General features: G+C 40.7%; 1 protein-coding gene across 2 annotated transcripts in view; it reads left to right on the top strand.

The window, feature by feature from the left end:
• The window catches only part of LOC119738823 (sodium- and chloride-dependent glycine transporter 1-like), a 38,773-nt gene extending 15,315 nt beyond the window's left edge, over positions 1-23,458 (top strand). The window contains exons 2-14 of one of the 2 annotated variants that reach the window (XM_038213789.1): positions 700-771; positions 2,115-2,301; positions 12,148-12,279; positions 12,958-13,291; positions 13,811-13,943; positions 15,795-15,929; positions 16,754-16,857; positions 17,358-17,482; positions 17,661-17,773; positions 18,917-19,048; positions 20,167-20,382; positions 21,586-21,753; positions 22,378-23,458. In XM_038213789.1, the coding sequence (XP_038069717.1) occupies positions 700-771; positions 2,115-2,301; positions 12,148-12,279; positions 12,958-13,291; positions 13,811-13,943; positions 15,795-15,929; positions 16,754-16,857; positions 17,358-17,482; positions 17,661-17,773; positions 18,917-19,048; positions 20,167-20,382; positions 21,586-21,753; positions 22,378-22,566 (2,040 nt within the window). In that variant the 3' untranslated portion in view covers positions 22,567-23,458. The remainder of the gene's footprint in view (positions 1-699; positions 772-2,114; positions 2,302-12,147; positions 12,280-12,957; positions 13,292-13,810; positions 13,944-15,794; positions 15,930-16,753; positions 16,858-17,357; positions 17,483-17,660; positions 17,774-18,916; positions 19,049-20,166; positions 20,383-21,585; positions 21,754-22,377) is intronic. The other variant, XM_038213790.1, reaches the window with a different exon arrangement.
• Positions 23,459-27,822: the final 4,364 nt, after the last annotated feature.

The following is a 27,822-nucleotide window of genomic DNA, read 5'->3' on the forward strand; positions in this document are numbered from 1 at the left end:
TAAATCTGGGTCAGTCTTTCAGCGTAATTGCGACATTTAAAAAAAAAATTGTGTCATTGTATAATTGCCGATGGACTTTTCACCTTACAGGGTGATGATGTTGAGTGATAAATTCTCGAAACAAAGTAAGGGACCTGTTTCTGTATTTAAGCTGATGAGAGGCTTTTCTTAGTCACATTTTCCTCTTGTGAGACTGTAGATTTAAGATCTACATGTAGTCCCGGTAGTACCCCAAAAAAATTCCTTGGAGATTTTCTCAGAGTTCAGAGATGCAAACCTGGGCTGACCTATGAGGGGTTGTCCAGGCTGCAGCCCTGCTTAGGAAAGCATTCTTTCATCGGAAAACTTTGGGGAAGCAATATTAGCCTGGGTTTCTGGAGGAATTTCCTCGCTATGCTCGGGTTGGGTGCAGAGGAAGTGGCCAGAGTTTAGCAACAAAGGCTAGGGTAGTCACCCAGAAAATCCCCTGACACCCAGCCGACAACTTGTTCCCCACCCAACATCTGTTTTAATTCCTACAGTTAGACTGTAAGGGTTGAATTATAAACTTGTACTCGATGAGATAAGCAAGTAGTCTAGCGGCCGGACGTGACAGTGCCCAGACCCACCTCCACCTTTCTCTTCTTCTTTTTCTCCAAGTTTGTAACTTCTCGTTTTCTCGTTTTCCTCCCTCCTGGATAACTCTTTCTTCCCTGGCAGGAGATTGCAGACATGGACGGCCATTTTACGGAGGAAGGAGCGTCCAACGGCACGACAAAGGCAGCGCTCGCGGTAAAACGCTTTACAAACGAAAAGCTCGCCTTGTCTGCTTTTATACCCAGCCCGTTTGTTAAATTACTTTGCTTTTCCAAAAAAAATTTTTATTTGTGTTGAAAGCCATGAAGCGGTGCGACGCTGTACAGTTTTTTGTTGTTCTTGCTTTGCCAAATACATGTAGTAACAGTAAAATCCGTCTGCATTTTTTACTGTTTCTCTTGCATGAAATGTTAATGTCATTGGTGTCGGAGGTGCCATTGTAGTGTGAAACGTGAAAACATGCGGTTTATTTGTACATGTAGAGAAAAGTACATTGACGTATGTGTATTTGCTCCTCTGTGTTGCGGACTGCATGTTGCTATTTTTTAGTATCAACAGATTTTACATGTACAGTACATGATTCCAACTGTCTGTGTTCACTGTTCAGCATTTTCCTTTGTTTTGCAGCAAAATGAGATTTACGTAGATGTACATGAACAATAGACGTGTAAAAAAGTAGTGCAGTAGTGTAATGGAATGAATTTTTTTTTAAAAGAAGTAGTGGAGCCGCATGAAGCCCTGCAATTTGTTGATCGGAAAAAATTATATTGCCTTTTTATAGAAAAATCCCCCTTCCCCCTTTAATAATGCTTTTGTCCTTGATCTGTTGAAATATTGCCATTGCATTTACAACAACTCGTAATTTGTTTTCTTTTTATTTATTTATTTGTTTTTATTTCCCTTAAAGAAAAAGAAAAGATAATACCATCCTGCCGCACATGTTGGAGCTGCATTTGGCAGATTTATTTTGCATTTCTTTGAGTCAAAGAAATATTTACCCTCACCCTAACCTCGAACCCTTCCCCTCCCTGGTCCTTCCAAACTCCGTGAGGAGTATTTGGAAGGTAGAACCCAACCACCGTTACTTCAAACCATGCCACTCGCAAGTGTTTAGTATCAAAATGCTCAACGAAGAAAGGTCTGGGAATCTTAGTGGAAAAAAGTGGGAGTAAACGTTAAGGCTGGTTCACGCGTATGCGAAGCAAATTTGACGAAGTGAAACATTCGCTGCGAAATTCGCTGGAGTGGAAATGTGTTCAACTTTCGCGAATTTGTCGCGCGAAAGCTAGTCGTGAAGTCACCAATTCGGGCTCATGCGAGTATTTGTGAACTGGCCTTATGTAAGAAATTTGGGTGTTCCATCCTAAGCCATATGACATTGGCTAATGGCATCCATGCACAGCGTTGGAATTTGAAGGATCAGGTTTGGGAATCTTCCTGGCCAAAAAGTCTCAAAAATTACAGTTTGTAGGAACATGGTGGCGGTTTTGGCAAAGTTGTTTGGGTGTTGTGTTCTGACTGTTGCATTCTTTTTTCAGAACCATGTGGCGTTGGTCAATGAGGACACCACCCCAGTCAAGGAGAAGCTGGACTCCAGCGGGGATGAGAACGAGGAGCGTGGCAACTGGTCCAACCACCTGGACTTCATGCTGTCCTGTGTCAGCTACGCGGTGGGCCTGGGCAACGTGTGGCGTTTCCCGTACCTGTGCTTCAGCAATGGGGGAGGTATGTATCATGGTCAATCGAGATGCGAGACCCGAGATGCCTTTAAAATATACAGTGGAATGTGATTAGTACACGTTCAATGCTGATGTTTGCAAATTTTTTGTTGATGCACCATCAGAACTTTTTCTTCTGAGACGGCACGTGTAGTTCAGGCATCTGCTTATTTCCTCATTTTTTTTTTGAAAAACACTGTACAAAGTCTTGTGTGGTTTGGAATTTCCTCGTTTTTTTCCCTCCAACTTCCTGGCTTTCCTAGCTTCATGCCTGGTAGTTAATGATCCAATGAAATTCTTTTGTGCTCAATCAAAGTGCAGCCTGCTTTGAATAAGTTGCAGCAGACAACTTGGCCTGCTTCCAATTTTACATCAGTCGCTTTTGACTCTTAAAATACGTACCACACACCATAGCTTGAAAATACTGGGAAATCTATGTTGGATTTGGTACAGAGAGTGGCATGATACATGGTCATGTTCGTGTATGCTAGTGAATTACAAATTGTACCTTGAAAAATAGTTTCAAGTTTGACGAGTTCTTCTCACAAGGCACTAAAAATTATGCTTGTTGCCCCGGCCAGATTATGCATGGTACACTTTTTCGAAGGTCCACATAAATGTCGCAGGAATCATCTGGCTCGTCTTTTTCCCATCTGCATGTCATCATTTGTAATGGACTTGGTCATCCAGGAGGGGATGTTCAAAGGGACATCAAATGATTAGATTAATTTTTTTTAACTGAAAAAATAATTCTGCACAGCTGGATATTGTGTACGCACACGCATGTACCTACATTGTACATGTACATGCATGTTCATTCAATCCAAAAAGTCCTAGTTTTGTTAGTTTGCCCTTTCACCCGACCTTGTGGGAGAGGTCACGGACATTGCCTGCCAAAAACTCCAGCTGTGAGTTCAATTAGAGTGTGTTCTTGCCCTGGCATGTTGGCGCCCACATGGCTGTTCAGCCGGGGCGGTCATTTTTTTGGACAGAAACCAGCAATCAAATATAGCCATTTTCAGACATCAAAACATTAAAAAACCGATAATCAAAACCTAGAATATGCGGCAACTGCTCGTATTTCAAAAGTTTGTGCAAAGTTTTGACTTGCATAACTGGCCAAGTTTGAGCAAGGACTATAGTTGACCAATGGTTAACTAACGTTTGCCCGAACTCTGTCTAGTCGACGGAGGTTGACTACGCTAGTCAACTATTTGTAACCAGCCTACTGGGGTTGGTTGCTTCGCTGGTAACCAATTGCCGCGTGCATTCATAACGCTAGCAGAGAGCCAGGATCCAGAAGTTTTGCGATGACATGTTGACCAGCGTTTGACTAGAGACGTTCGCACGTTGCTATTAGTGCGCAGGCGTAAGGTACGTCACAGATCAACCACTAGTCGACTAATGGTTCTTGCCCGAACTTGGCCATTGTTGTACTTCTTTGCCATGTTTCTGGATAATATCAAAGTTGTAGGTCCTCCTACGCTTGCCTGATTTCATGCTTTTCCATTTTGAAAATTAGTTTGTTACATGTATTGGCACCATACATGTGTGTGTATTTCTCTTTTAAAGTTAAACCTCCAAATTCAGGCAAAAAATATCATACTCCACACATCCCTGCCTATTCAGTAGTCAACATCTTTAATTTTCATGTCCGTGCAATAGATTTGAATATTTTTTTGTCCAGTTTCGAGTTACATGTACATCTGGGAATGGCTTAGTATCTGTAAACGGATCTGCATGTTGTCTAGACTGCTGACAAGTTAATTTCATGCCGCCTGTAAATTAGTTCATCAAATTACAGACGCGCTAGGCCAGGGATTAGATATAATACCTCAATGAATAGATAAATAGGTGGTGGCCCACCTTTGAATATTACGGAAATAGAAGTGAATTCTAATGTTTCTTGGGATGTTGGATGGTGAATAAGAACATTGGTAACAGTTTGCATACGCTTTTAGGTGGCACTTATGAAAGCAGGCCATATTTTATTCATACGGAGAAAAAAAGTAGACATTCTTGAAGTTTCAGAGGTTGTCTTGCATCTACATTTATAATCTAGTAAGGACAATTTCTGCCCCTGCTACCGGGTATATTCGTCACGATTTGTAATTTATATTCCTACCCTAAAAAAAAATAATTTTGACAAACTGTATGTAAACTGCAGAACTCTGACTTTTTCATTAAAGTCTTTCAAAACATGTTTTGACAAATTTATCATCTTAAATAGGTCTCTGTCAAAGACGGCCATCTCTGTAGGGAGAACTGCAACTGCGTATTTTACGCATTCAAGCAGGTATTGCGCAGTGTTGAAAATGTTCCAAACGTGCGCTTGTTGCTCGAAATGTGTTCGAAATACGACGTAGCCGATGCGCGTCATGCAAGTTGACGCTCAAAATGCCGATGCACGTGGCTGGTCTGTAGGCTAAATGTCGTCATTTGAAAGATTCTTGAAACAGTGAGCTTCCATTGGTTCTTGTCACCTCGCAAACTCTGCAAAAGAAATTTGTCACATGGTACTGCCCGTAAACCTTGATCTTGTAAAATTCTGTGGGCTTAATTTTAAAATGTCACTTGTTCTTCTCACACGTGTTTGCTGTTAAAACAAAAACCTGGCATATTTCCCACTTGCTTACAAATGTCAAATGTCCCACACTCCTGAAAATTCAAGTCCCCTTTGTTTTGCTTTGCGGTCGACTCAAGACTTTAAAAATCAAGTGGGTGGAAATTCACTGGAAAAGTCCAGTCACTTGGAATTAATTTAAGATTGGCTCAGTCATAGCAGAGAGTTTCATATACTACAGTGATCGGTTTGTCTGGTACCCAAGGCCCCTCCAGGGAAGGCATGTCCTTTTGACCCTGGTCTCGTACCAGAGCAGGAAGACCTCATGAAGAGAAATGAACAGGGTTTCCTGTTGGAGACAAATCCCTGGAGACACAAAGTTATACTGCATACACTAGCAACAGAGAAGCAAGCCGTGATTAGCTGTTGAAAGACATCTTTTTCTGGAAAGCCTCCCCGGCAAATGTTCAACTACAGTTGGGATTTGTTGAGTTAAATTGTTCATCAATGGGTATCAAATGGATAAAAACACACAATTTAAAAGAATCATATTTGCTTGCTGTAAAAATCAGCATGTTGTTTAAAAATATGTGTTGTTTAAAAATACAAATTACAGCATACATCATGTACTGTACATGTATGTACATGCACACATATGTTACAAACACAACCAAAAAGTGAAAAAAGTAAACAATTTGTATACGGCTGAAGGCATTTTGAGTTCCTTCTTAATAACATGTGCAGAACAAACCTGACTCGACATAAACATTTCAACAATAGGAACGATGCCAACATAAAACTTGGCACTAGGAACTCTTGCAATTAAAAGAAAATGTAGACCCTCCAATGACAAGCTGATCTTCACAGATCAAGATGATTGTATTGGACGTTTTATCGTTCACTCGTTTCCTATACAGGGATGGCCAGTTTGGTCTAATTTCCTAATTCCAGAATGATGTTTCCTGTGCTACATGTACATGTATGTAGTCGTGGCAGTGTAGGATCTTGCAATATGGCTCAGCCCCACTGGACAAGCAGTGGTCTGTTGCGCTTTGGCTCCCATGAGGAGTTGTAGGTTTCCAATTACAACCAGCTCGGAGCGAACTGAATGATTGGCTGCTCGGTCTGTCTTGCACGTACTCAGGCTCGTGTGGGGCAAGCCAGCCCTTTCCTGAGTATACATTACCTACCTGATCTTTCATTTACTGATTATTACCCTCCTCCCCCATAACAAATGAGCACGCTTTAGTACGCCACGACCCTCAAGGTTCAGCACGGGGTTAGGATGTCGGTCGTCACAGAGTGGGTCGTGTCCTTGTTTGGAGACATCCTCTCATTGACTGCATATTTTGTGAGGCACTTGGAGGGTGTGTGAACGTGTGTGAAAGGGCTTGCACGTGGCTTTGTGTATACATACCTGTACATGTAGGCATTTGTTTCAACATGGAAGAAGGACTAGATCTTTTTCCATGGTTTCAGCTTAATGTGTCGTGCAAGTTGAGTGTCAAATTGGCAAAACCCAATTTTTACAATTAGTCACGGTCACCGAACATCATTTGCAATAAAAATTTAATTAAAGTTGTACCAGCAAATCCCATGGAAGAATAAGAGATGTTCATACTGCATCGTACAGATCCCATACAATTTTGCATGCAATTAAAAAGTGACCTTATATTTGTTAAAACTACACGGTATAAATACTACACATGTAGTTAAAACTATATTAAAGATGGGGAAGAACAAGTAGCATATGAAAAGTTCCGCATTGCCTTTTTAATTTTTTTTGAAATCGAGAACTCATCAGGCCCCAAAAAGTCAGAGAAAAAAAAGTATGACACTTGTTATCTATTGTGCTAAAATGTGCTTTTTGGGGCAAGAAAAAATCAAAATCAAAAACTGACGCGATTATATGATCTGCACAAATGTGATGCAATCAACTTAAGTGAGTCGTTTGTCGACCCTGGTCAAAAAATTAATTATTACAGATTTGAAAAGAGCACAGTCTCAGCATTACTGCTGTGAAAACCGCATGCTGGTACCATCTTTAGTTCAACAATTATGGAAGTCGGAACACCAAGAGATGTGATGAAGTGATGTGACGAAATGGCCCTAGTGTGGCCTGTATCTCCAAATGAAAATTCCCGACAAACGACTCATTTACATTGTAGCTTGATCGCATCACAAATGTGGAAACTGAAGCAAGTTGTTATTTTGTTATTGGAGGAAGATCCTTATTTAGAAATAAGTGTCACCTTTTTGTGACGACGGCAGGATTTGGTTGTTTGTCCGAAAGAGGCGAGAGATTACGTGGGTGCATACAGGGTAGGGCTAACTTGAGTTAGACCACAATGGTCAAGTAGTGTGTGGGAGGTTCTATATCGTACGTATTAAAGAGGTTCGAGTTGAATCGTAGCATCTTGCCCCAAACAACAGTTTCACATTTCACGCCGATGTGTTTTGACACTATTACTCAAGTTAATGGCTTCATTTTTCGTGGTGGGAATATTTGGAGCAGCTCAGATAACGGCAAATTTGAGAAGAGAATATTCAGAAAATGGATTCAAAAAAATGGCCATTAGAATTTAAAACATTTTATAGATATTTTCAAGTATTTTCTTTTTCCTGTTTTTTGACTTGTTAATTTATTATTCTTCTATATAATTTTTTTTAGGGCGGGGTACCTTGTACACATGAAAAAAATATATATAATCAGTTGTGCCAGATTTTTTTTTCTCCACATTGTGACTTAATTTTTCAGGTTCTACATATTTGTGTGGGAGAAAAAAAAGGTTTTATGACACTACTAGTGTTACAAGAATTTTACCTTACACTTATTTCAGGAAATTGTCAAATGTGCATGTACATGTACTTTCCAACTAAAAATGTGCATGTACATGTACATGTAGTGATATAAGTTGCAGGTATCAGTAGCTCAGGAAATTGAAGTTTGTTTAGTATCGGAAGTGCCGCTCTGTTCATTCTAAGAAGTGCTGGTACGGTAAACCCATTTTGGAAAGGTCAGATAGGATGTCATGTGATGTTTTATGTTCCATGTTGAACGTTTAAAACGTGCATTTCCATTCACAAGATGAGGAAATAGATCGGGTAGTTTACATGTACAAAAAGGCTGAGTGAAAGTTTCAGGTTACAAGTACAGAGGAAATGTGTAGTATGTAGGACCAAAAGGTCATCAATTTGTAACTAATGTTTCCTCAAGTGGTAGAAAACTAACACATTCATTACATGATATTTTTGAACGTACATTAGCACATGTACATGTGTGCGTACATATAGGCTTCAACAAAAGATGCCTTATTTCCTTGTGTGTAGAGGGAGGTTCTGGAAATTAGGCCTAGTCAAAAAAAAAAAGTTTCTCGTCTTCGAAAAAAGAGAAGGTGGCCCTTTTTTGTTCCAGGTGGCGGATTCTCCAAGATTGATTCTTCCATTTTTTCAACTCTTTTGCTGATACTTTTGTGTCCAAAGAAGCTGTAACCCTTTCTACGAATTCTTAACTTGCATGTGAAGCTACAGTTTTGGTGGAAGCACGTAAAAGAGAAAATAAATTGCAAATGCATGATTTGCAATTTAAAACAAAAAAGGATGGCAGCCTGTGAAAAAAAAGAAGCGGGTGGGGATAAGAAACTGGTTGACCTTAAAGCCATTTTTGTTTGTGTGGTATTTTATAGGGTCAAGTTAGATACTTAATTCTTTATATTTGTCCTTGAACTACATGTAGTGTCCTGAATTTTAAAATCCAGGGTTCTCACTTTCAGGCAGTCGACCTTCGGATGGTATCCTGGATCAACCGCAGCTTATTCATGGTTTTAACCGCAGTCTGAATTGGCCGATCCAACTGGAACCCACAGTCTGAATTCAGTATAACCTTCAAACCTTCAACAACAGAAACTGGAACAGAGTGGCGTGATTTTTGTTCCCTATCTCATATTTTGCCCGAAAAATTATGAAATTAGCCTGGAATCATGGGGATTATTATTATGCTCTTGAAACTCGGCTGGACGTCTAAAATAATGAGCCCGTGTTGGAGACCTGATGGGGATTAAGACAAATTCAAGGCCTAGAGATTCTAAGAAGTTTTTATCTTGTTCCAATTTGGGTGATTTTTTCAGTGGGAAATGTATGCCGGCCTGAACTCTGTCACCCAAGGGCAAGGCCGTGTCCGAATTATTTGGTTACTGCTTGAAATTACACACGAGTCTACATGTATGGGAAGTGGCTACGGCTACCACCATAGACGCGTGTTTAATTTCAATCCGTAGCCATTCAGACATGGCCCAATAATCAATGCAAGCTTGAAAGCAAGCCCTTTGCAAAGGGAAAAAAAGTTTGGCTTAACGCCAGTTGCCTGTACTTTTACTGTACATGTTTGTATTGATTTCAGATCAGTTCTGGATTCCTCTTGGAATGAATCCAAATTTTGCGAACTTTTGGAGGATTTTCTCCCATTGTTTACCCCTTCCATATCCCTGAGAGTGCCACGGTCATGGTTAGGTGGTTTGGTGGTTGTTCCACATGGTTTGTTCCCCAAAACCAGGCCAACTTCAAGTTGATGACTGGGCCTTTATGACTCTCTGCAGGTTTTACAAGGTTAAGCAGTAGGATTGTCCTTTTTGTTGTAACGTTGGGCTTGATAGACCAATTTCCCCCCAACTGGGAGAAACAGTCAACGAGTATTTACAGGATCACAAAAGGAAAAATTGCAACTTGTCTTAGTCGTAAAGTTTAAGAGAATTTTAAATATGAATGGTTTGATACCCCTGAAGCAATCTGTAAACAAACCGTGTTGTCCGGATAAATTTATGCTAGGATTCTTAGCATTCGATATATGCAGTTCAAGTTGCATGACCATTGGTTTAGTTTTTCAGTCATGAAAACCTCTTGTGATTGTGTCTTGGAAACTTAGTTCATCTTGGTAGGTCCAAGCTTAAGTAGGCAGGCTTGGCATTCCAAACCCATTCAGTTGTGGACATGGAATGCGTACCCATGCCTTCACCTTTTTTTTTACTTTTACAAAAAGCACTTGTACAATGTAGTCGCTAAAGCCTTACCCATCCACTAATCACACACCATTGTGCGTATTGATGTGCAAATGAATGAGTAATGAGAGCGCGCTTTCAGCGAGTCCTCATTTGGGGGGACTTTTCGGACATAGGTCCCACTAACTATTCATTCCCAGACACGAACCAATGGGGCGTTGGTCAATAGGATTAGTAGGAGAAGAGAGGGAAAAAAAGGCTAGCATAGATAAGACTAGAGAAGGGAAAGTGTTTGGTAACAAAAGCGGACCACTCATCCGGTTGCCATATGGTTGCGTAACGCTGGCTGGGCTGGAAAGGCCAGCGACCCAGCCAAGGCTGTAACAGGCCAGTGGTGGTGGGTGGATCCAAGGGCGTTTCTAATTCCTTGCCAAGTGCCAGGACCCAAGGGGGCATATATTTGGCGGGAGAACGGCTATGTCATCCAAGCACAAATCAATACTCAACCTGGTCTGTTTTGTTGACTTTTTTTTTTTAGTGTGCTGTACCTGTGTGTACTTTTGGTCTTGAGATAGATTTCCCTGAAACGGGGTCGGACAAAAGCTTTTGGACAATGGTACACCAGTCTAAAAAAAGTACTACACTGAACACTTGCAGCAAATTGCTACAGCACTCATATGTTGCCTTGGTACATGTAGTCTCAAAAATACACAGTCTGGTTTTCTTGCTGATTAAGCAGATTTTGCCTCGTTTTGCTAGACCTATCTACCATTGGGAAAGCACGTGACGTGATTTAAATGCACCCAAAGTATAAACTTTCTAGAGCACAACTGTTTCCGTGAGGACGAAAAACGGCAAATGGTCAGAATGATGTCTGACCATAATATCGCATGGTTTTCTCTACTCTTATTGGACCCCCCCAACCCACATTGGAAAATGAAGCCAAAACTCCATGAACATGAGAAGTAAAGAATTGTAATAAGTGGGTGATGGAACCTTTGAGTGACTCGTTGGTCTTCCTAATTTTCCTTTGGACTTCCTTGCTGTTTTCTGATTGCATTGCACTTTTCCCGTTGAGGGTGAGAAAACCTTGTCCCTGATTCCCATCCACCTGAGTTCCCTGGCAGATTTTTCCCGAAAGGCTTCCTTTCTGGAGGGTGCTTGAATGCAACACAATGTTGAATGCTACATGAATCACAATGGGGCAAATTCCACAGATGTTTGTAATGTTGGCTACATCTATAGTGCAAAAGGAGTTCACAAAAAAATTGAATAGCCCAGTCATGCATACGGTTTTGTATGGTTCAGACAATAAAGTGTATTCATGTACTAAGCAATTGATACTGATTGGCATGCTGTGCTACCAAGGTCACTGTCTGGAAGTCTAACCAAAATTGCTATGTTTGTCACATTCATGTTATTGAATATCCTAAGCAGACCCCTATGTGTAGCAGTCTCTTGTTCCTGAATGTGTTTTATATATCCACATTAGGCCACAAAAAAAAAATGTTAGTTCTGCTTCTGGTGACCCTATGCTTCTGGTTACCCTACATACTGGTACCCTATTTTGAAAGCCCTACCCTATTTTTTTCATCAATTACTACCTTTTGCCCTTGACTACACGCACACACCTCTATATGATCGTACACAAAAAAATGGCGCCCCCCCCCCCCCCTCCAAAAAAAGAATTCCCTACCTACCGACCCTATTTTCAAATGCCATGTTATCGGAAGCATACATGTATGTTTGTTTTGGGGTGGGTTTTTTTTTTTGCCTTATCGGTGTTGAGTTTGGTCACATGATCATATGCATGCACCTGAATCAGTATTTTTTATGACTTCAAGATAAGGGTATTCTGGAATGTTGGAAAAGACAAGAAACACTTTGAATTTCCTTAAAAACAGATGTATTTTGTGTACATTGAACATGAATACAAAATGTACACCTACAGTATGTTTGTTTTGAGTTTGGGCGTATGACAATTTACATGTATTATGTACGTTGTACCACAGGAATTTGCCCCAAGTCATGCCAAAAGGTTGGAGACTACATTGCAAATACCTTACCCATGGTTTCAGGAATGTCGGTTATTTGTCCAACTCGGATACAACCTAGTTCAGTTTCAGGGGATGTTTTCAATTCTCCGCATAAATGTTCTAAGCTTGTCAAATTATGATCTACACATGTTTTCATTAACAGACATGACATTTAATCATAAACAAAAAATCCAATGTGTCAAAAAGAAGAGTGAATCCAACTAAGAGTTTCTCTTTCTTTCATTGTCTCTCCTTTGCAGGAGCCTTCCTCATCCCGTACTGCATCATGCTGCTGTTTGCTGGACTGCCTCTCTTCTTCCTGGAGTTGAGCTTTGGCCAGTATGGCAGCAACGGCCCAATCAGTGCCTGGCGTGCCGTGCCGTTCTTTCGAGGTAAGTTATAGAGAGCTTTATCCGCAGAGTGCTCTCTCACTATGAGCAGTTATGTTTTTGGTTTTTTTGGTAAATAGAGTACTGAATAAAGTTGTGCATCGGTTCGGGTTGACCAGGCCAAACCGACCTGAAAAATTATATATAAATCGAATCCAAACCGAAAATTATCTGAACTCCCTAAAACTGACCGGACCCGTCAGTAATTCAAGGAAAACCGACCGGAACTGAACCGAATAAACCATGCTGCAACCACCAGTGAAACTCCAGCTTTTTCTCAAGGAGAAAACGTCACAAAGTTACTCAAAAATGGCTAACCAATCAACTATGGAGGTAATCTGAAAGAGCAATCTAACCTCATTTGATGAGATTTGAAGACTTGCATAATGAAGTAGGCAATAAGATTAAGTTTACGGTTGTACCAGGGGAATGAATTGAAATGTTTGTGGTTTAACCCCTTAAGCACGGGGTGTAATGGGGACATTCCTCCACACATAGAGCAAGTGGCCTGCATGACTGCACAGCCTTTGTGTGGTAGCGGAACTGCACAAAAGCAGCAGCTGTGGAACTACCCACTAGCCGTGTGCCACGGCATACCACAGCTGGCAACTGCACTCCAATGAGGATCCGCGGCCTCCCGAGCGCATGGGGTTAAGAAGTCTCATTTTCTCATTCTTCCAGGTGTTGGCTACGGTATGGTCATCGTGTCGGCACTGGTGGCCATCTACTACAACGTCATCATCTGCTACACCATCTTCTACATCATCCAGTCCATGACCACCACGCTTCCCTGGATAGGCTGCAACCACAAATGGAACGGCGAGTTCTGCAGCACCTTGGTCACCGAGTGTCTGGACAACGGCGGCATCGTCACGGTCGAGAACCAGTGCGTCAAGATCGCTAACATGACCGCTGCCGAGATGAACCAGTACAACGTGACCGCCGACGGCAACATCACCGACTACAAAGACCCCCTGGCCAGCATGCGTATCAGACCCAGTGAGGAGTACTACAGGTGAGCAATAAGAAATAACTCAAACACTGGAGGAAGAGGAGGGGGGTTGAAGTTACAGTCTGACATCAGACATTTACTTTCAATTAAATGCATTATTAAGCACATGTGACAGTTCAAAATTGTTTGCGCCACCTGCTTTTGTTGGAACACTCTTACTGTCTTATTTTACAGGTTTTGCTGTTCGGTGTTAAGCTTTAAATTCAAATGCCATTTTCCGAGTTGTTGAATACAAAGAGCGGAGAACAAGACTAGCCAATGTCAGTTTCAGCCAAACGGGAGACGCAATGACAATTGGACATTCCTCAGTCAATTGTTGCCGTAATATCCTAAGTTTCTGAAGAAATTTGACACTGGGAGCCTCCAATTTGACACTGTTTTTATTTTTTTGACAAGCATTTGTGTCCAATGTTAACACTCGCTGCAGGGCCCTGAACATCTGTGATAAACTGGGCTTTTCTCCAAGATGTGATTCATTAAAACACCGCACCTTTCTTCCTTTGTTTTTTTTTTCCATTACAGGCAAGGGGTGTTGCACGATTCCGGAGATATCTTTGAGTCTGGCTACGTTATTTGGGAGTTGGCCCTCTGCCTCCTGCTTGCCTGGGTCCTGGTGTTCGTCTGTCTGGCCAAAGGGGTCAAGTCATCTGGAAAGGTAAGGGAATGACAACTGTCAGTGTCTAATAGGCCATCAGCCTGAGGGTTTGGCCAGTATCAAGCCAGCACCCGATTTCATCAAACTCTTCGTAACTTACGATGCATCGCAGCGATGCGACGCGTCGTATCTCTACGATGCGTCGCAGCTGCGACGCGTCCTGCGATCCATTTCACGAAACACGTCGTAAGTGCGACGCGTCGTAGGTGTATTTATAGCACAACTCGATGACTGTTTTATGTATTTAGTCAGCGTACAGTAAATAGTCGTCAGATATTCAACAAACAGTCGTAGGATCTCAGCTCGAAATTTGTTAAAACGTGAAACAAAACGGCGGCCGTGCAATGCAATTTTGAAGGAAAACAAGCTCTCGTTGGACTGTATAGCTACTTTGAAATTTCAACTCTAATATTCCGGTCTAATTCATAATTATTCAATGAATTTCCTATTTACAACTTTACACACATTGCTTCGGTATTATAATCTCGTTAATGTAATGTTCATGGCATAAAACTGGCTTAGGAATGACTCTTCTTATTTTGCGATGACCACTAGACACGTCGTAACTTGCGACGTGTTTTAAGCCATTGTCAAGGAGCTTACGACGCGTTCAACACATCGCAACTTTCGTGAAATGGAAGATACGACGCGTCGCGAGTTGCGACGTGTTACACGTCGTAACTCGAGTTGCGACGCGTCGCGGCGCTTCGTGAAATCGGGTGCAGGGCATAAATGATTATAGTGCGCAAGCGCAAGCGCAAGGTATACCGCCCCTAGAGTGGTAAAAAGCATTTTGATGGACATTTTGAAAAAAAGGGTGATAACACCCAAAAAGCTGCCACCGCTGCAATGCTATCACATATTTTCCAACTCTGGAGGTGTATACCTTGCCAAAAATCGCTATGACAATTATTCTCCTCATTTGATACCGGTGGCCAAAATTTTTGACCGAGGCTGATGGCCTATAAAGACTAGTCCAACCATCCTTCGTTTCGAGCGAAATTAGTCGAACCATGATTAACCCTAACCGCCCTGAATCTTTCAGAATCCTCTTTCCCAAAGTGGAGGAATTTGGAGGATTGAGGTTACATGGCAAAAGTGCAACACTGATTTCGTAGGACGCACTAGGTCAAGGTCTTGGGCCGGACCTTGTGTTGTTTTTGGTCGGCCATGCATAAATATGGGCCTGGATTATGCTTGAAATCCTCTGTACCTCTCCAGGATGTCACTGGCCAAGCCTCAACATATTGACAGTCACTGCGGCAGGATTTTGCAGGATTCAGGCAGTGGTCACCCCTCCACGGACCATATTCAAGTAATATTGGAGGAATTTGCCAGATTGAGCTTGGCTATATGCTATTTTTCCATGAGGCCAATTGGGGGATTTTGCAGGATTGAGTTCACATCCTAGCAAAAAGGCCTAGGGAGTTGGGGTTAATTAAAGTTCACGCCTGAAGTCTCTATAATAATAATAATAATAATTTAGGAGGCTAATCATCCTTACTCGCAGCTGGTATGCTGAATTGCGAAGGACGCGGCTACAACGTGGTCGGGCCGCTGGCACGTAAAGGCGCCTATGGCTGCCGGCCGCATCGACCCATATATGACCACGGAGCACAGCCTGAGATCGAAAGTGTTTGATTTTTTCCGGCGGGAGGAAAACCGGAGGGCCCGGAGAAAAACCCTCGTGGCACAGGAGAGAACCAACGCACAACTCTACTCGCATGCGATCCGCAGCCAGGATTCGAACCGTGGTCACCTTGGTGAGAGGCGAGCGCTTTACGCACAAGCCACCCATGCCAGGCAAGCCTTGCATTAGTACCAATTTTGTCTTTGATTATTTTTTCCCAGGTTGTGTATTTCACGGCCATCTTCCCCTACGTGGTCCTCTTCATCCTGCTGATCCGCGGCGTCACTTTGGACGGCTACATGGAAGGAGTCAAGTTTTTCATCACGCCTCGCTGGGAGCTCCTCAAACACCCCAAGGTATATCTACAGTACTAACGCACCCCACATGGGCCTTCCAGAGCCACTCTGAACCAATAGAAACAAATATTGAGTGGCTCAGAGAGGAATGGGAGGGTTTTTATCACAAAGTAAGGCAAAAAAAAAAAGGTCTCCGGTTTCTGGTATGCGCGCGCGGTTCGCCGTAGCCATGCGCGTCGGCAAAATGAAAAAGTTTTTTTTTCAATACAAGATGATGTTTCAAAACCGCCAAACTCACTGGTTTGACTGGAATTCTGCTGCTGCACAATTTTAACGTGTTTTTAGATGGGGTTATGATCGAGAATAAGATTTATGTGGCCTCTCTGGACTCCCATATATTTGCACTAAGTTTAGTCAGGCACCATTTGCAGTCATCAGCCGACATTTGAAGCAAAAAAAAAAAAAAAACAGGTAAAAAAAAAAAAAAAGCCGCGTCGCCGCACCACTTTTGGGGCAAGCTCCATACCAGAAACCGGAGACTTTTTTGGGGGGGCCTAAAGTCCAGATTTTACCGAGCCATAATATTCCTCCTATTTAAAACGGAAATGGCGTTTTTACCTAATTGTCCAACTTTCGGGGAACGTGCAAGTTGGTTTTGTCTGGGTGAGCATCTATCAGGCACGGTAGTTGTCCTAATTTATAGGATTTTCCATTTTTTCTCTACATCCATTTCCTATTCTTTCCTCCATTTGCAGCATTCTGTACTGTAGACCTTACCCTTTTGGCATCTTCATGACACTTTTTCCCTGTTATTTCTTGAGTGTCAAAGGTCATGCATGGTCTAGAAGTTGTGAACATGAAAATATTTTGGTATTTATTTTCAGGTCTGGAAGGATGCCGCTGTCCAGATCTTCTATTCGCTGAGCGCTTCGTGGGGTGGTCTGATCACGCTGTCATCTTACAACAAATTCCACAATAACTGCTTCAGGTAGATACTAAAAAATTGGTCTCTTACTCACAAGAACTTTGGTTGTATCTTGCCTTGTTTACAGGCATGCAACTTTTCCTCGGATCCGCTGATTTCCTCGTTTTTTACTTCTCATGAATGACATTACAATTGAAAAATACTGTACAAAGTCTTGTGTGGTTTGGAGTTTCCTCGTTTTTCTAAATTCCCAGTTGCATGCCTGTGTTTAGTTTCAGTAGTAGGATGGCCCAAGATGAAGGAAATATCAAAGTAGACCTTTTTTTTTTTATAAATTAAACATTTGCCAAAATATTGTACGGATGCAGCTGTTTTTCTACTCAATTTATTGAAATTGTCGTTGAAAAAAGGTCCCCGAGTTGAAATGGATCCCAAAAATGTTAAATGTTAAGAAAGTGTTTCAAAGATTCCTTCATGATATCGGGTTTTGCGTTCAAAAAGCAAAATTTGTTCGTTTTAAATTAAACTTGCAACATTTTCCTTCTTAATTTCTCTCGCATTAGGGATGCCATGATCGTTCCGTTCATCAACTGCGCCACCAGTATCTTCGCCGGCTTCGTCATCTTCTCCATCATGGGCAACATGGCTCACGAGCTCAAGGTTCCCGTCTCCGAAGTCGTTGATGAAGGTATGCCACGCCTCTTTTTTTTTTTTTTTCCACCGCTTGACCCGTCCCACTATCACACCCGCCACCGAACCCTGTGTGGCTTAAACGGGTTTTTGTTTAATCACTGGGGTTTTTGTAACGTGACAATGGAGTATTAACCGCCATGTATCGTCCCCTTTTCCGTTTTTACACTTTTCAGAATTCGGCCTGGCCTTCATCGCCTATCCCGAGGCTGTAGCACGACTACCAATTTCCCCGCTCTGGTCTTTATTGTTCTTTTTCATGCTTCTCACGCTGGGGCTAGGAAGTCAGGTAAATGAACGCGGGACTACCGTAGGGGTCGGTGGCCCCCCTAGGGTGGGGCTACCACTTGCCCATAAATACTGGGTACAATCGTCGGACAGGATCTGTTGGCGAACACCATCTGAATATTTTTTTTTTTTCAGAAACCCTTCTAAAGTGAATTATGAACTGCTTATCTGAAGAAAAAGTGGCAGTTGAACACAGTAAGGGTTGGAAACTTTTGAAATTTATTTTTGTCAACAAATAAAACAAAAAAGAAAAAAAACAACCAAAATCAACAAATTTTACAATTCTGTGCATCAGTGGTGGAAAATGGGCCAACAGGTTTTGTCAGCGATTTTAGCCGGTCTTGGTCCCTGACCGGCAGTTTTGGACAACGGAGTTATGTGTCTTAGATGTCGGAATCTGTGAAAGAAAGGGCGAAGGTAGGTTTCCGAGTCCGCGATGTGCAATTGTACGCCGGACTTTACAAGCGTAAGTTGTGTTTTAACCTTTGCTTTGTTTTTTTCGTTCAAGGAGCATCGGCACTTATCAAGATTTCACTGAAATTTAAAGTGGACGTCACTTCTGTCTGTTAAGAGTGCACATCAGACCTCTTTACGTTTTCATTTGTCAACTTGTTAAGGATGCCAAGTCTCATCAGTGTTTCTTATGAATGAAACCAAGATTGATTGCTTTTGGTTGACATTGAAAAAAAAATGATATCTTCTAAAACAAAAAAACAGGTTGTCTTTTGGAATGATTACCCTCTCTTGAAATTGGGTTGGATTTGTATTTTCATGTAAGGATGTATAATCAGTTCTGGGGCCAATTTTATAAAGCTGCTTCAGCTCAAAACTTTGGTTAAGCACAAAAAACTTTGCTGAATATAATCAGGTTACCCACCAAAACTCCATGCGATTGTTATGCTAATGTGATTGTTAAACAACAGCTAAATACCAGTCACAAGCAATGTACATCACATGGCGATTTGGCCGGTATTCTGATTATATAATGAGCAACCTTTTTTGTGCTTAAGCAAAATTTGTGCTTTACTTGCTCTATGAAATTGCCCCCATGTGTTGACCATCATTGTCAGACCTTAAGAACAAGCACAGCAAACACGAAGCCATTTTGATAATTGTCCTGGCTTTATTTGTTCTTCTCGTACAGCTCTGCATTGTGGAGACCGTCGTCACATCCGTTGTGGATGAATTCCCTCGCTATCTGAGATCCAGGAAAGTCTGGGTGCTCGCGGTTTACTCCACGCTGGGTTTCCTGCTCGGTCTTAATTGCGTCACTCAAGTAAGTTTGAGCTTCTGGGTATTGGAGAAGAGAAAATGTGATCCCTCCGAAATATTGATGGCTTTCAAAACTGTGCACCACAATATGCTATACCTCAGTTTACGGACGCTTTTTTTGTAAACATTGAGCACCATTTTGTATGGGCTGCCATAAAGGCTGAAATTGTAAGCTGTGATTGGCTACCAACTTAGCCAAAAATTGCAGCTCAACGTTTGATAACATTGAGCCCTATTTTTTTATGGGCTGTCACGTGTTAAGGAGTCACATGCATAAATTTAAGCGTGATTTGCAACCAATTTTGCCCATAAATTAATTGGGGTCCAAAATAAATAAATCGTAAATTGGGGTTCATAAATTGGGGTCCAAAAATGTGACATTTGTTTGTGTCCCTGTTACACCTGACCTGTTAATTTGCCATTCAAGTATCATTAAAATCGACTTCACACTATTTATTACATGTTTGGGAGTTACTTTGCTTTACATAATCACTCCTGGAGATAGAAGGCATTAAAGAATGTGTCCTGAATTACAAAATCTTATGCATGTCAGATGTATAGGGCTCGCTCAATGACGGCCATTTCTGTAGGAGAACTGCAACTGCGTATTTTACACAATCAAACACGCATTGCGTGTTGAAAATGTTCCAAACACGCGCGCTTGTTGCTTGGCATGTGTTCGAAATACGACGCAGCCAATGCGCGTTATGCAAGTTGACGCTCAAAATGCCGATGCACTTGGATGGTCTGTAGGAAATGACGTCATTTGAACGAGACCTATAACAGGGACACAAACAATTGGACCCCACATTTATGGAGTGACCCAAAAGTAATGAAGGTTTCTGGCTAAGGACTGCTTTTAACCCCTTAAGCACGGGTTATAATGGGGACATTCCTCCACACAGAGCAAGTGGCCCGCATGACTGCACAGCCTTTGTGTGGTAGCGGGACTGCACAAAAGCAGCAGCTGTGGAACTACCCACTAGCCATGTGCCACGGCATACCACAGCTGGCAACTGCATTCCAATGAGGATTAGCGGCCTTATTTTAGCACAGAGTAGCTGTTTTGTGGGGACATGAGGTGTTTTTTTTTATTTAAGTAATTTTTTTAAATTTCATTAGGCTGGTAATTACTGGGTGATTCTGATGGACAATTACGCGGCCGACTTTGCGCTTCTCATCTTTGGTCTCTGCGAGTGCATTGGACTTGGCTGGATGTACGGCGTGCGTCGATTCTTCAACGACATCCGCTGCATGATCTCGGATCGCCTGGTGGACAACCCCCTGTTCAAGTGGTGGGGCGTGCAGTGGTGTGCTCTGACGCCGGCCATCCTTTCGGTAAATATTTCTTTCAAAATCTGTAACGTGCTACACACGGTTGTGAATCTCCAGCACAAAACCAGTCACTTGAACCAATTTTTGAAGACCAAGATTTTGGCTCATTGGACACAGTTATAACATGGATTCACAACAGCCGTACCGAAAGCACGGTGTTCACTGGGCCGTTGCAGTGCATGTGAACCAGTAGCCATAGTTGTACGGGGTTGACCTCTGAGTGACCTCACGACTTCGTCACCAAATTTGGTGCAAAGGGTCAGTTTTAGCAAAACAAAGAATTGCTCATGAAAGTGAGGCAACACAAGAAACCTCCATGCCCACACACACACACACAAAAATTTGCTAAATGAGTCGCTTGTTGACCCTGGTGATTTTTTTTTTTTTTAGATTTGAAAAGAGCACAGTGTGGAAAGAAATCTCTTCTTAGAAGAAGTGTGGTTCTGAAAAGAACCGGTTGGTTGAGTGTATAACTCCTAATGTTGGTACCATCCTTAGTTAAAAAGTTATGGAAGTCGGAACACCAAGAGATGTGATGAAGTGATGTGATGAAGTGGCCCTATTTTGGCCTGAATCTCCAATGAAAGTTCCCGACGAACGACTCATTTAGCGTGATCGCATCACATATATTAAAGGGAATGTACATCATTGGCTTTTGCTGTAATTTTCAGAAATGAACTATTTGAGGGGTTAGTATAATAGATAAAATATTGTTACACTGACATGTTTGAAGTTTTGTGTTCGAAAATGCTGGAAAACCATGAAAAACAAAAATGTTCAAGTAGTCTGGTTCCCTGACTCCACTAAAGACAAAATGGATCCATTTATAGATGCCGGAAAATTGTAAGGTAAGGGAACCAGTTTAGCTGACCTGCACCCGTTCATGAACATGTAACCAATTAGCAAACAAAATTTGGACTGAAGAAATGGTAAATTTTGAGCAGTAGTTGCTAAATAGTTAAGTTTTTCCAACGGTGGTCGGCCGACCACTGTTGGAAATGTATACAAAAATACAATTTTCTTGAAAAAGATCTTAACACCAGGTGCCATAATTTTACAGGATGCTTTAGACTGTCATTTACCAACATCCTAGCAAGGTATTTCGTAAAAACTTGGTAGTTTTTATTTTACGATGTTTGCAAATGTTGTATATTCCCTTTAAGGTTTACACAACCTCATTGCTCTGCTGTCTTTTTTCCCTAACAGTTTGTCCTCCTGTTCAACTGGATCGACTGGGAGGTCCCCATGGCCGGGGATAAGGACTTTCCCATGGGAGCTCACATCATCGGCTGGATCATGATCAGCTCAAGCATCTCTGCCATTCCAGCAGTCATGATCTACGAGCTGGTAAAAGCCGAGGGTAACATCATTGAGGTAAGGCCCTCATCCCAGTAATTATCTGAAGTGCCTCGGTGTAGTTCCAAAAAGCCACAATATCGTACTTGTAGTATACAAGTAATGAATCTTTATGAGCACAGTGGTAAGAATAATTTCCCCTGGTGACAGATGGTATGTTCAATTCCATGAAGCAAAGCCGAGTCAAATGGAACATTTTATACAACACCTGAATAAATCCCCATCATCTGATTAGTGAATCGTTGATCACATGTCGTTGAATTATTCGTCCCAACGCATGGCGCACGCGTGGTGCACAGCGCACAGTGCAATGGAAGTTCTATTGCACGGTGAATAGAACTTCCATTGCACAGTGCCACTGCTGCTGCTGGTGGCGCTGTTTTAAATCAAGATAAATTGAATACGATTGTTCTCAGCCTGTTGAACAGTTTGCATAAATTTAATATGATGAATTTGTTGAATTTTTAAAAAGTTTTTAAGCTGAATAAATTGGCTATTAAAAGTCAACCAATCAGATGACAAGGATTTTTCAGGTGTTATATAAAACAAATAATGAATGTTTCACGTTCGTGCAATGGAAAGAATAATTTTATGTTTGTTTTCTCTCCCTCCCCCCCCCCCCCCCCCCTTTCTCGTGATCAGCGATTCCGACAGGCCACCACCTCCAAACCCTCCTGGGGTCCGGCGCTGAAACTCCACCGTCTCGAAGCCATCAACGTCCACAAGTCACACGGCACGGTCATGGGCGGCGACCTGGAACCGGGAACTGACAGGTACAAGGACAATGACGTCAAGTATTCCCCGGCTGACGCTGACGAATCCATGGTTTAAATTTCCCCAATTCCTACATTTTCTTTTCGCTTTTGCTTTTAGAGTTTCGCATCTCGTTAGAACTCCATCCTTTTGGAGATGGCACTGGCCATTGGTACTATGACCTTACCGATTCACCATCCGCAGCAAAAGGGTTTAAAAGCAGGGTTTTCAAACTGAACGAAAAGCACCCTTTTGTCTTTGTGAGGTCGAAAAAAATCCTGGCCGTCTGTATTTCTCCGGAGATATAGCCATACGTTTGCCATTTCCTTGGCGAATATTTAAAGATCATGCCCTCGTGCAAAAGTCTTCTTGAAGAAGTGCCATCTAGTTCAACCGTTGGTGCAGAGAGAGCTTAAATGGTGGAATGTGGGAGAACCTTGTGAGCGAGAAACCACGATGATCCCACTCGGTTCGTTTGAAGAACTAAAATTACTTCGGGAATTTCGGTGTCCCGGTGTGGGACAGACAAAGGTTTTAAATTTGGTTCCTTATTAGGCCCTTTTGTACCTTGAAATACTGCCAGGAAATAGTTCGTTATTTTTCTTGAAGATATTTTTTGTTAGAACAGACATGACATGTTTACAATGATCTACAACTTCTTTGCCGGCTGACAAAAGTTTGAGAGAAATTTGTTACGGAAAGATTTCAAATATTGATTTTGTTCCTATTATAAAGAGCATCGGATAGCGTAGACTTTTTTTTTCTTTTTAGAACATTTTTAGTTTGTTTTTGTTCTTATTTTGGAATTATTATCGGAGGTGCTTTTTTTGTCTCTGGAGTGAAGCTACGATGAGGCTCCTTGAAATATTTGTAAATAGAAGAAAGATGTGCATGCTTTTGAGGATGAATTTTGTGTGGAGAGACGCGGGAAATATATCTCCATAAATCTTCTTGACAAAAAAAAAAAAAATCAAACAATGAAAAAGCAAAAAAAAAAATTGAGTTTAAAGTATAATCGGAAAAGTCATGATATTAAACTGGAATGAACTGAAAATGGTTGATATAATTTTTTTTAATGTGGCGGCCATCTTGTGGCAGCCATCTTGTTTGTCCTTCAAGATAGGCCCTCGTTGTGGTTCAGGAAAGAATGCAGTATCCAGACGCCAATTCTTTGGTTGTGTACAAAGTCCATGGAGAGTCGAGTGCATTTTCAAAGTAGTTTCTAACAAAGTTGGAAATGTTTCTCATTTTTTGCAATGACTGACCTTCACTGAGAATATAATATATGACACAAAACGTGGCGTCAGGATGCAGCATTCTTTCTCTGGTTAATGTTCAAAACAGCCTGGTGCCTATGATGTGGCCTAGTTGAAGGCTTTTATCACATCGGGGCTTCTTCTAGGAACTAGACGGTGGCCGCACAAGACTTCACATATTTCCTGTTTTACGTACGATTGCTCGTATTTGGTTTTAGTGAAATGAAATAAACGGACAAGGTACGACAGGTGTAAGCTCCTAACATAACCCAAAGTTTACGTCTACTGAAATGCTGTTCCCTAGAGTATCAGACGTGTACAATGTAAAGTAGAGTTGGTGTATTTAACAGCATTTATAAAGACGTCAAGTGCATTTTTAACGTGAATGATAACAAGTAGTGTATAAAAGTTAGCAAAGGGACAAACAGGGTACTTAATGCTTTGTCAATGCCGTTTGTGTTTTTCTTTTTGTTGAGTGGAACATTTTTAAAGAGCAAAGCTCAGCTAAAACTACCTGAGGAATTCGTGAAGGTGGAGCAAGGAATTCAAAAACAACAAATTTTGGATCGATTTAGGGGCAAAAAATCATCTAATGTAAGGATTAAAGTTGATCTACCTCAAATATGTGCGATTTTTTTCAAGGTGGAGTTATGTATATAATAAATAAGATATACATATGTAATTTACACCCCGAAAGATGAATCAATGCAGATTGCAAGAAGGGATTCAAATGAGAATTTTTCAAACGCACTCGGTGGCTCAAATTTTAAATTATTCCTAAATAAAAAAGTGACTTTTTTTTCTTCTTGTTTTAGACAGACGTCTTACTGCCAAAGCCAATTAAGTCCAGATTTGAGAATTGTAAAAACTTTTTTTTTCTGATGATTCGTTGATATTTCCCCCCCCCCCCCCACAAATGTAAGACACATATTGAAATGGAGAAAATTAATGAGCTTTTTTTAAAAGATAAATTGAGAATGAAACACTTCGAAAATGATGAGAAAAGTACGAAATGAAAACCTGCCTTTTGGAATTGTTTTTTTGTTTTTTTATAAACTCAGCAGTTGATTTTAGTCCTAGTCATGCGCAACTGATTCACATCCCAAAGATCGGCCGATCCAAAGATTTATACTTCCTTGTAATAAGTGCAGCTGTTAATTATTATATGTCCATAGAATTCCATCGGCCTCTTTCCTTCCAAATAAATCTGAGTTGAATTTCATCGTGAGTCGTTTAATCTCTTTACATAATAGCTTTGCTTAATTTTACAACTAAATTTGCGTTTGATTAGAGAAGAATATTGCGATTTCGAACAACTTTTCAAAGAATGTGATATATGTCTGTCACGATAAGCAGCTGCGATCATTTTTGTCATGGAGACTTTTGAAGGCACATTGAGTCACACTTAAATGTTACAGCCTTAAAAGTTTGGAAATATGTGTAAAGCAAATCTCATTTTGATCGATGTTTATTATCTATTTACGTGCATAGAAAGTAATTTTGGCACCAATTTTTTTTCTCCAATTTTGTGTATCTAATGATTTAGTACAGATAATTACACCAGTGATTTTAAACCGATGTCCACTCGAATATTCTAATTGAATTTCATTTATAGTGGTGGAAAGTGCCTTTTGTACCTATCAGGTAAATCTTCGACGAAAACGCTTCAAATTTGATGTTGAATTTCAATGTTGTTATAGTGAAAAACACTCTCCCCTCCACGTTATTGTTTTAGGTAGGTTTTTTCTGTTATTTTCAGGGAAAACACAAACAAAATAAAGCGGGTAGTTTCCCGTAAAAAAAAAAAGACAACAATGCAACAGGCTGCTGAAATCCAACAATGCAAAATTACAGATGAGAAGTTATAAATAGTTGTATATATGATATTAAAACACCAAACATCCTTTTTCTGCTCTTGCATATAGGTAATATGCAAGCTAGAGTGTAGTTTTTGGATTTTATTGTAGAGTCCGCCTTTATGTACATAATGATGTAGTTCAAAATGGTGGCTTATATGTACGTAATAAAGTTGTGGTACCTATATTTCCGCCCTCTGATCTAACACCGCCCCCTTTTAGGTACACACCCACATGTGTTTTCTGTATTCTGTCATAAAGGGTACCCCACCCTCTTTTGGGTTCCAGTTTTTGTTGATATGTACAAATTTTGTTGGACTAATGTCTCGCTGGCTTTGAATTTAGGTGTTACTCCTTTTGATTCACTATTTTAAAAAAAAATCACTAAATAAATGTCCCAAATTCTTATGTCCGATAATAATTTAGCTATGTGGTTCGTGTCAACGTTTTGAAAGGCCATGTGAAACAATACTCAGCTTTTGTGGTACAAAAGAAATAATGTGTCAGAAAATGCATGATCAATTTGTGTCCTTTATATTTCATGTAAATAATGCATTGTTAGTGTGTCTTACTGACACGTAAGCTGTAAAGAGTTTTACAAGCATGGTGCTCTGTGGTATCCTTTAAAAAGCTATTTATTTATAATAAGCAATTCATAGGCTCTTCAGGGTTGTCTCGCTATTCGAATGGCCGTGTCCAAATTACTTGAATGCGGCTGGAAGTTACACACGCGTCCATGGTAGCGGCTTGCAGCCACTTCCCATATACCCGTGTGTAATCTCAAGCCACAGCCAAGTTGTTCGGAAATGGCTAACTTAAAAAGTCTGCACTTTGTAAATACAGCCTAGTGTTACCCGCCAGTTTGTTGAATTTGTTGAACTTTCTTCAGTTCCATAGCCCACATAATAGACTATTTTTCTATTTATTTTACGTTGGGCGCCCTATTGCTATATTTAAGGACATATTTTTTTTGGCTCGGTTCGCTTCGGTTTTGATGTTCATTGCATTTTTTTTTCAGTTGTAAGTACTGCCAAAAATTCAACTAACCTCATGTCTTGTCATAGTTTACATCGTGCCTGGCTGGTATACCCATCAGATCCACTTGAAATAAGTGTTTGTTACAATGAAAGAGGCATTGATGGTGTAATGTTCTGCTACTTTTTTTTTAAATGCTTTATCTGTTCAGTTTTATTGTTATTAGCATAGATAACATTTTTGACTTCAATTTCTTAACTTTAAGGACCCTTCATCAGAAGACAAAAATGGTCTCGATATTAATGTATATGACACTTTTCTATTCTGCGGTGCCTTTCAATATTAGTTTTATCGACTTGAAAGTTTCAAATTTTGTTGATTTACGTGTCCCGTAGATGCTTCTATATAGGGAGAAAATGTTAAGTTTTAATTTTGCGTTTTAGTTTTGTTTGTTTGGTTTTGTTTTGTTTGGAATGTGTAAAGGAAGTGAGTTGGTCTCTGTATTGGTAAAATAGACAATTCAGGGTTTCCTAAAATTAGATAAGAACCTTGTGAGAGTGAACTATTTATGTTGCGCCAATTTAATCGAGAGACGTTTGCTACCTTTGTACAAAAAAAAAGAAGATAAAATGTCGACTACCATTGCTTTGTTGAGAATTATATTTTGTTTACTCTGGAAGCTAGACATTTATTGTAAATAGATTTTGTTTAGCCTTATGTAATGTTAGATAATGGCAATATTTCCTGTAGTGTTTGTTTTTTCGATATCTTTTTCTATTTTTTTCGTCGGGAAAATTCAGAATGTTCTTCTATTGGAAGTTGGAACTGTGGAGGGACATGTTTAATTTGCTCAAATTTTGGCTAGCTTGTTTGGACTCTAAATACTTTTTAATCAAAAAAAGTAAATCAAAAACTGACAGATTTTTTTTTGGGGGGGGGGGAGGGGAGTGAAATAATGAAGTAAGTTCGGGGAAAATGCGGTAGAAGATAGGGTAGTTGAGTTTCCAGTTAAAAAAATTCTTTGAGCTGTGTACATAAAAACGCTTTTTGTCATCAAGAATTGATTCGAGTTGTATGCTCGGAGGTGTTTGACCTCACAAAAAGTTTGTATATACTATCAATATTATTACTTCCTACATATCAATAAAAGAAATGTAAATCGTTTCAACCTCACTTGTTTTGTGAAAATGTGCAATTTTATTGTGTTCTCGTTCATCTTGTTCGTCATTTGTTTGCAAATGAATTTT

The sequence above is a fragment of the Patiria miniata genome, unplaced genomic scaffold, assembly GCF_015706575.1.
Source record: "Patiria miniata isolate m_02_andy unplaced genomic scaffold, ASM1570657v1 HiC_scaffold_3, whole genome shotgun sequence".
Lineage (NCBI taxonomy): Eukaryota > Metazoa > Echinodermata > Asteroidea > Valvatida > Asterinidae > Patiria > Patiria miniata.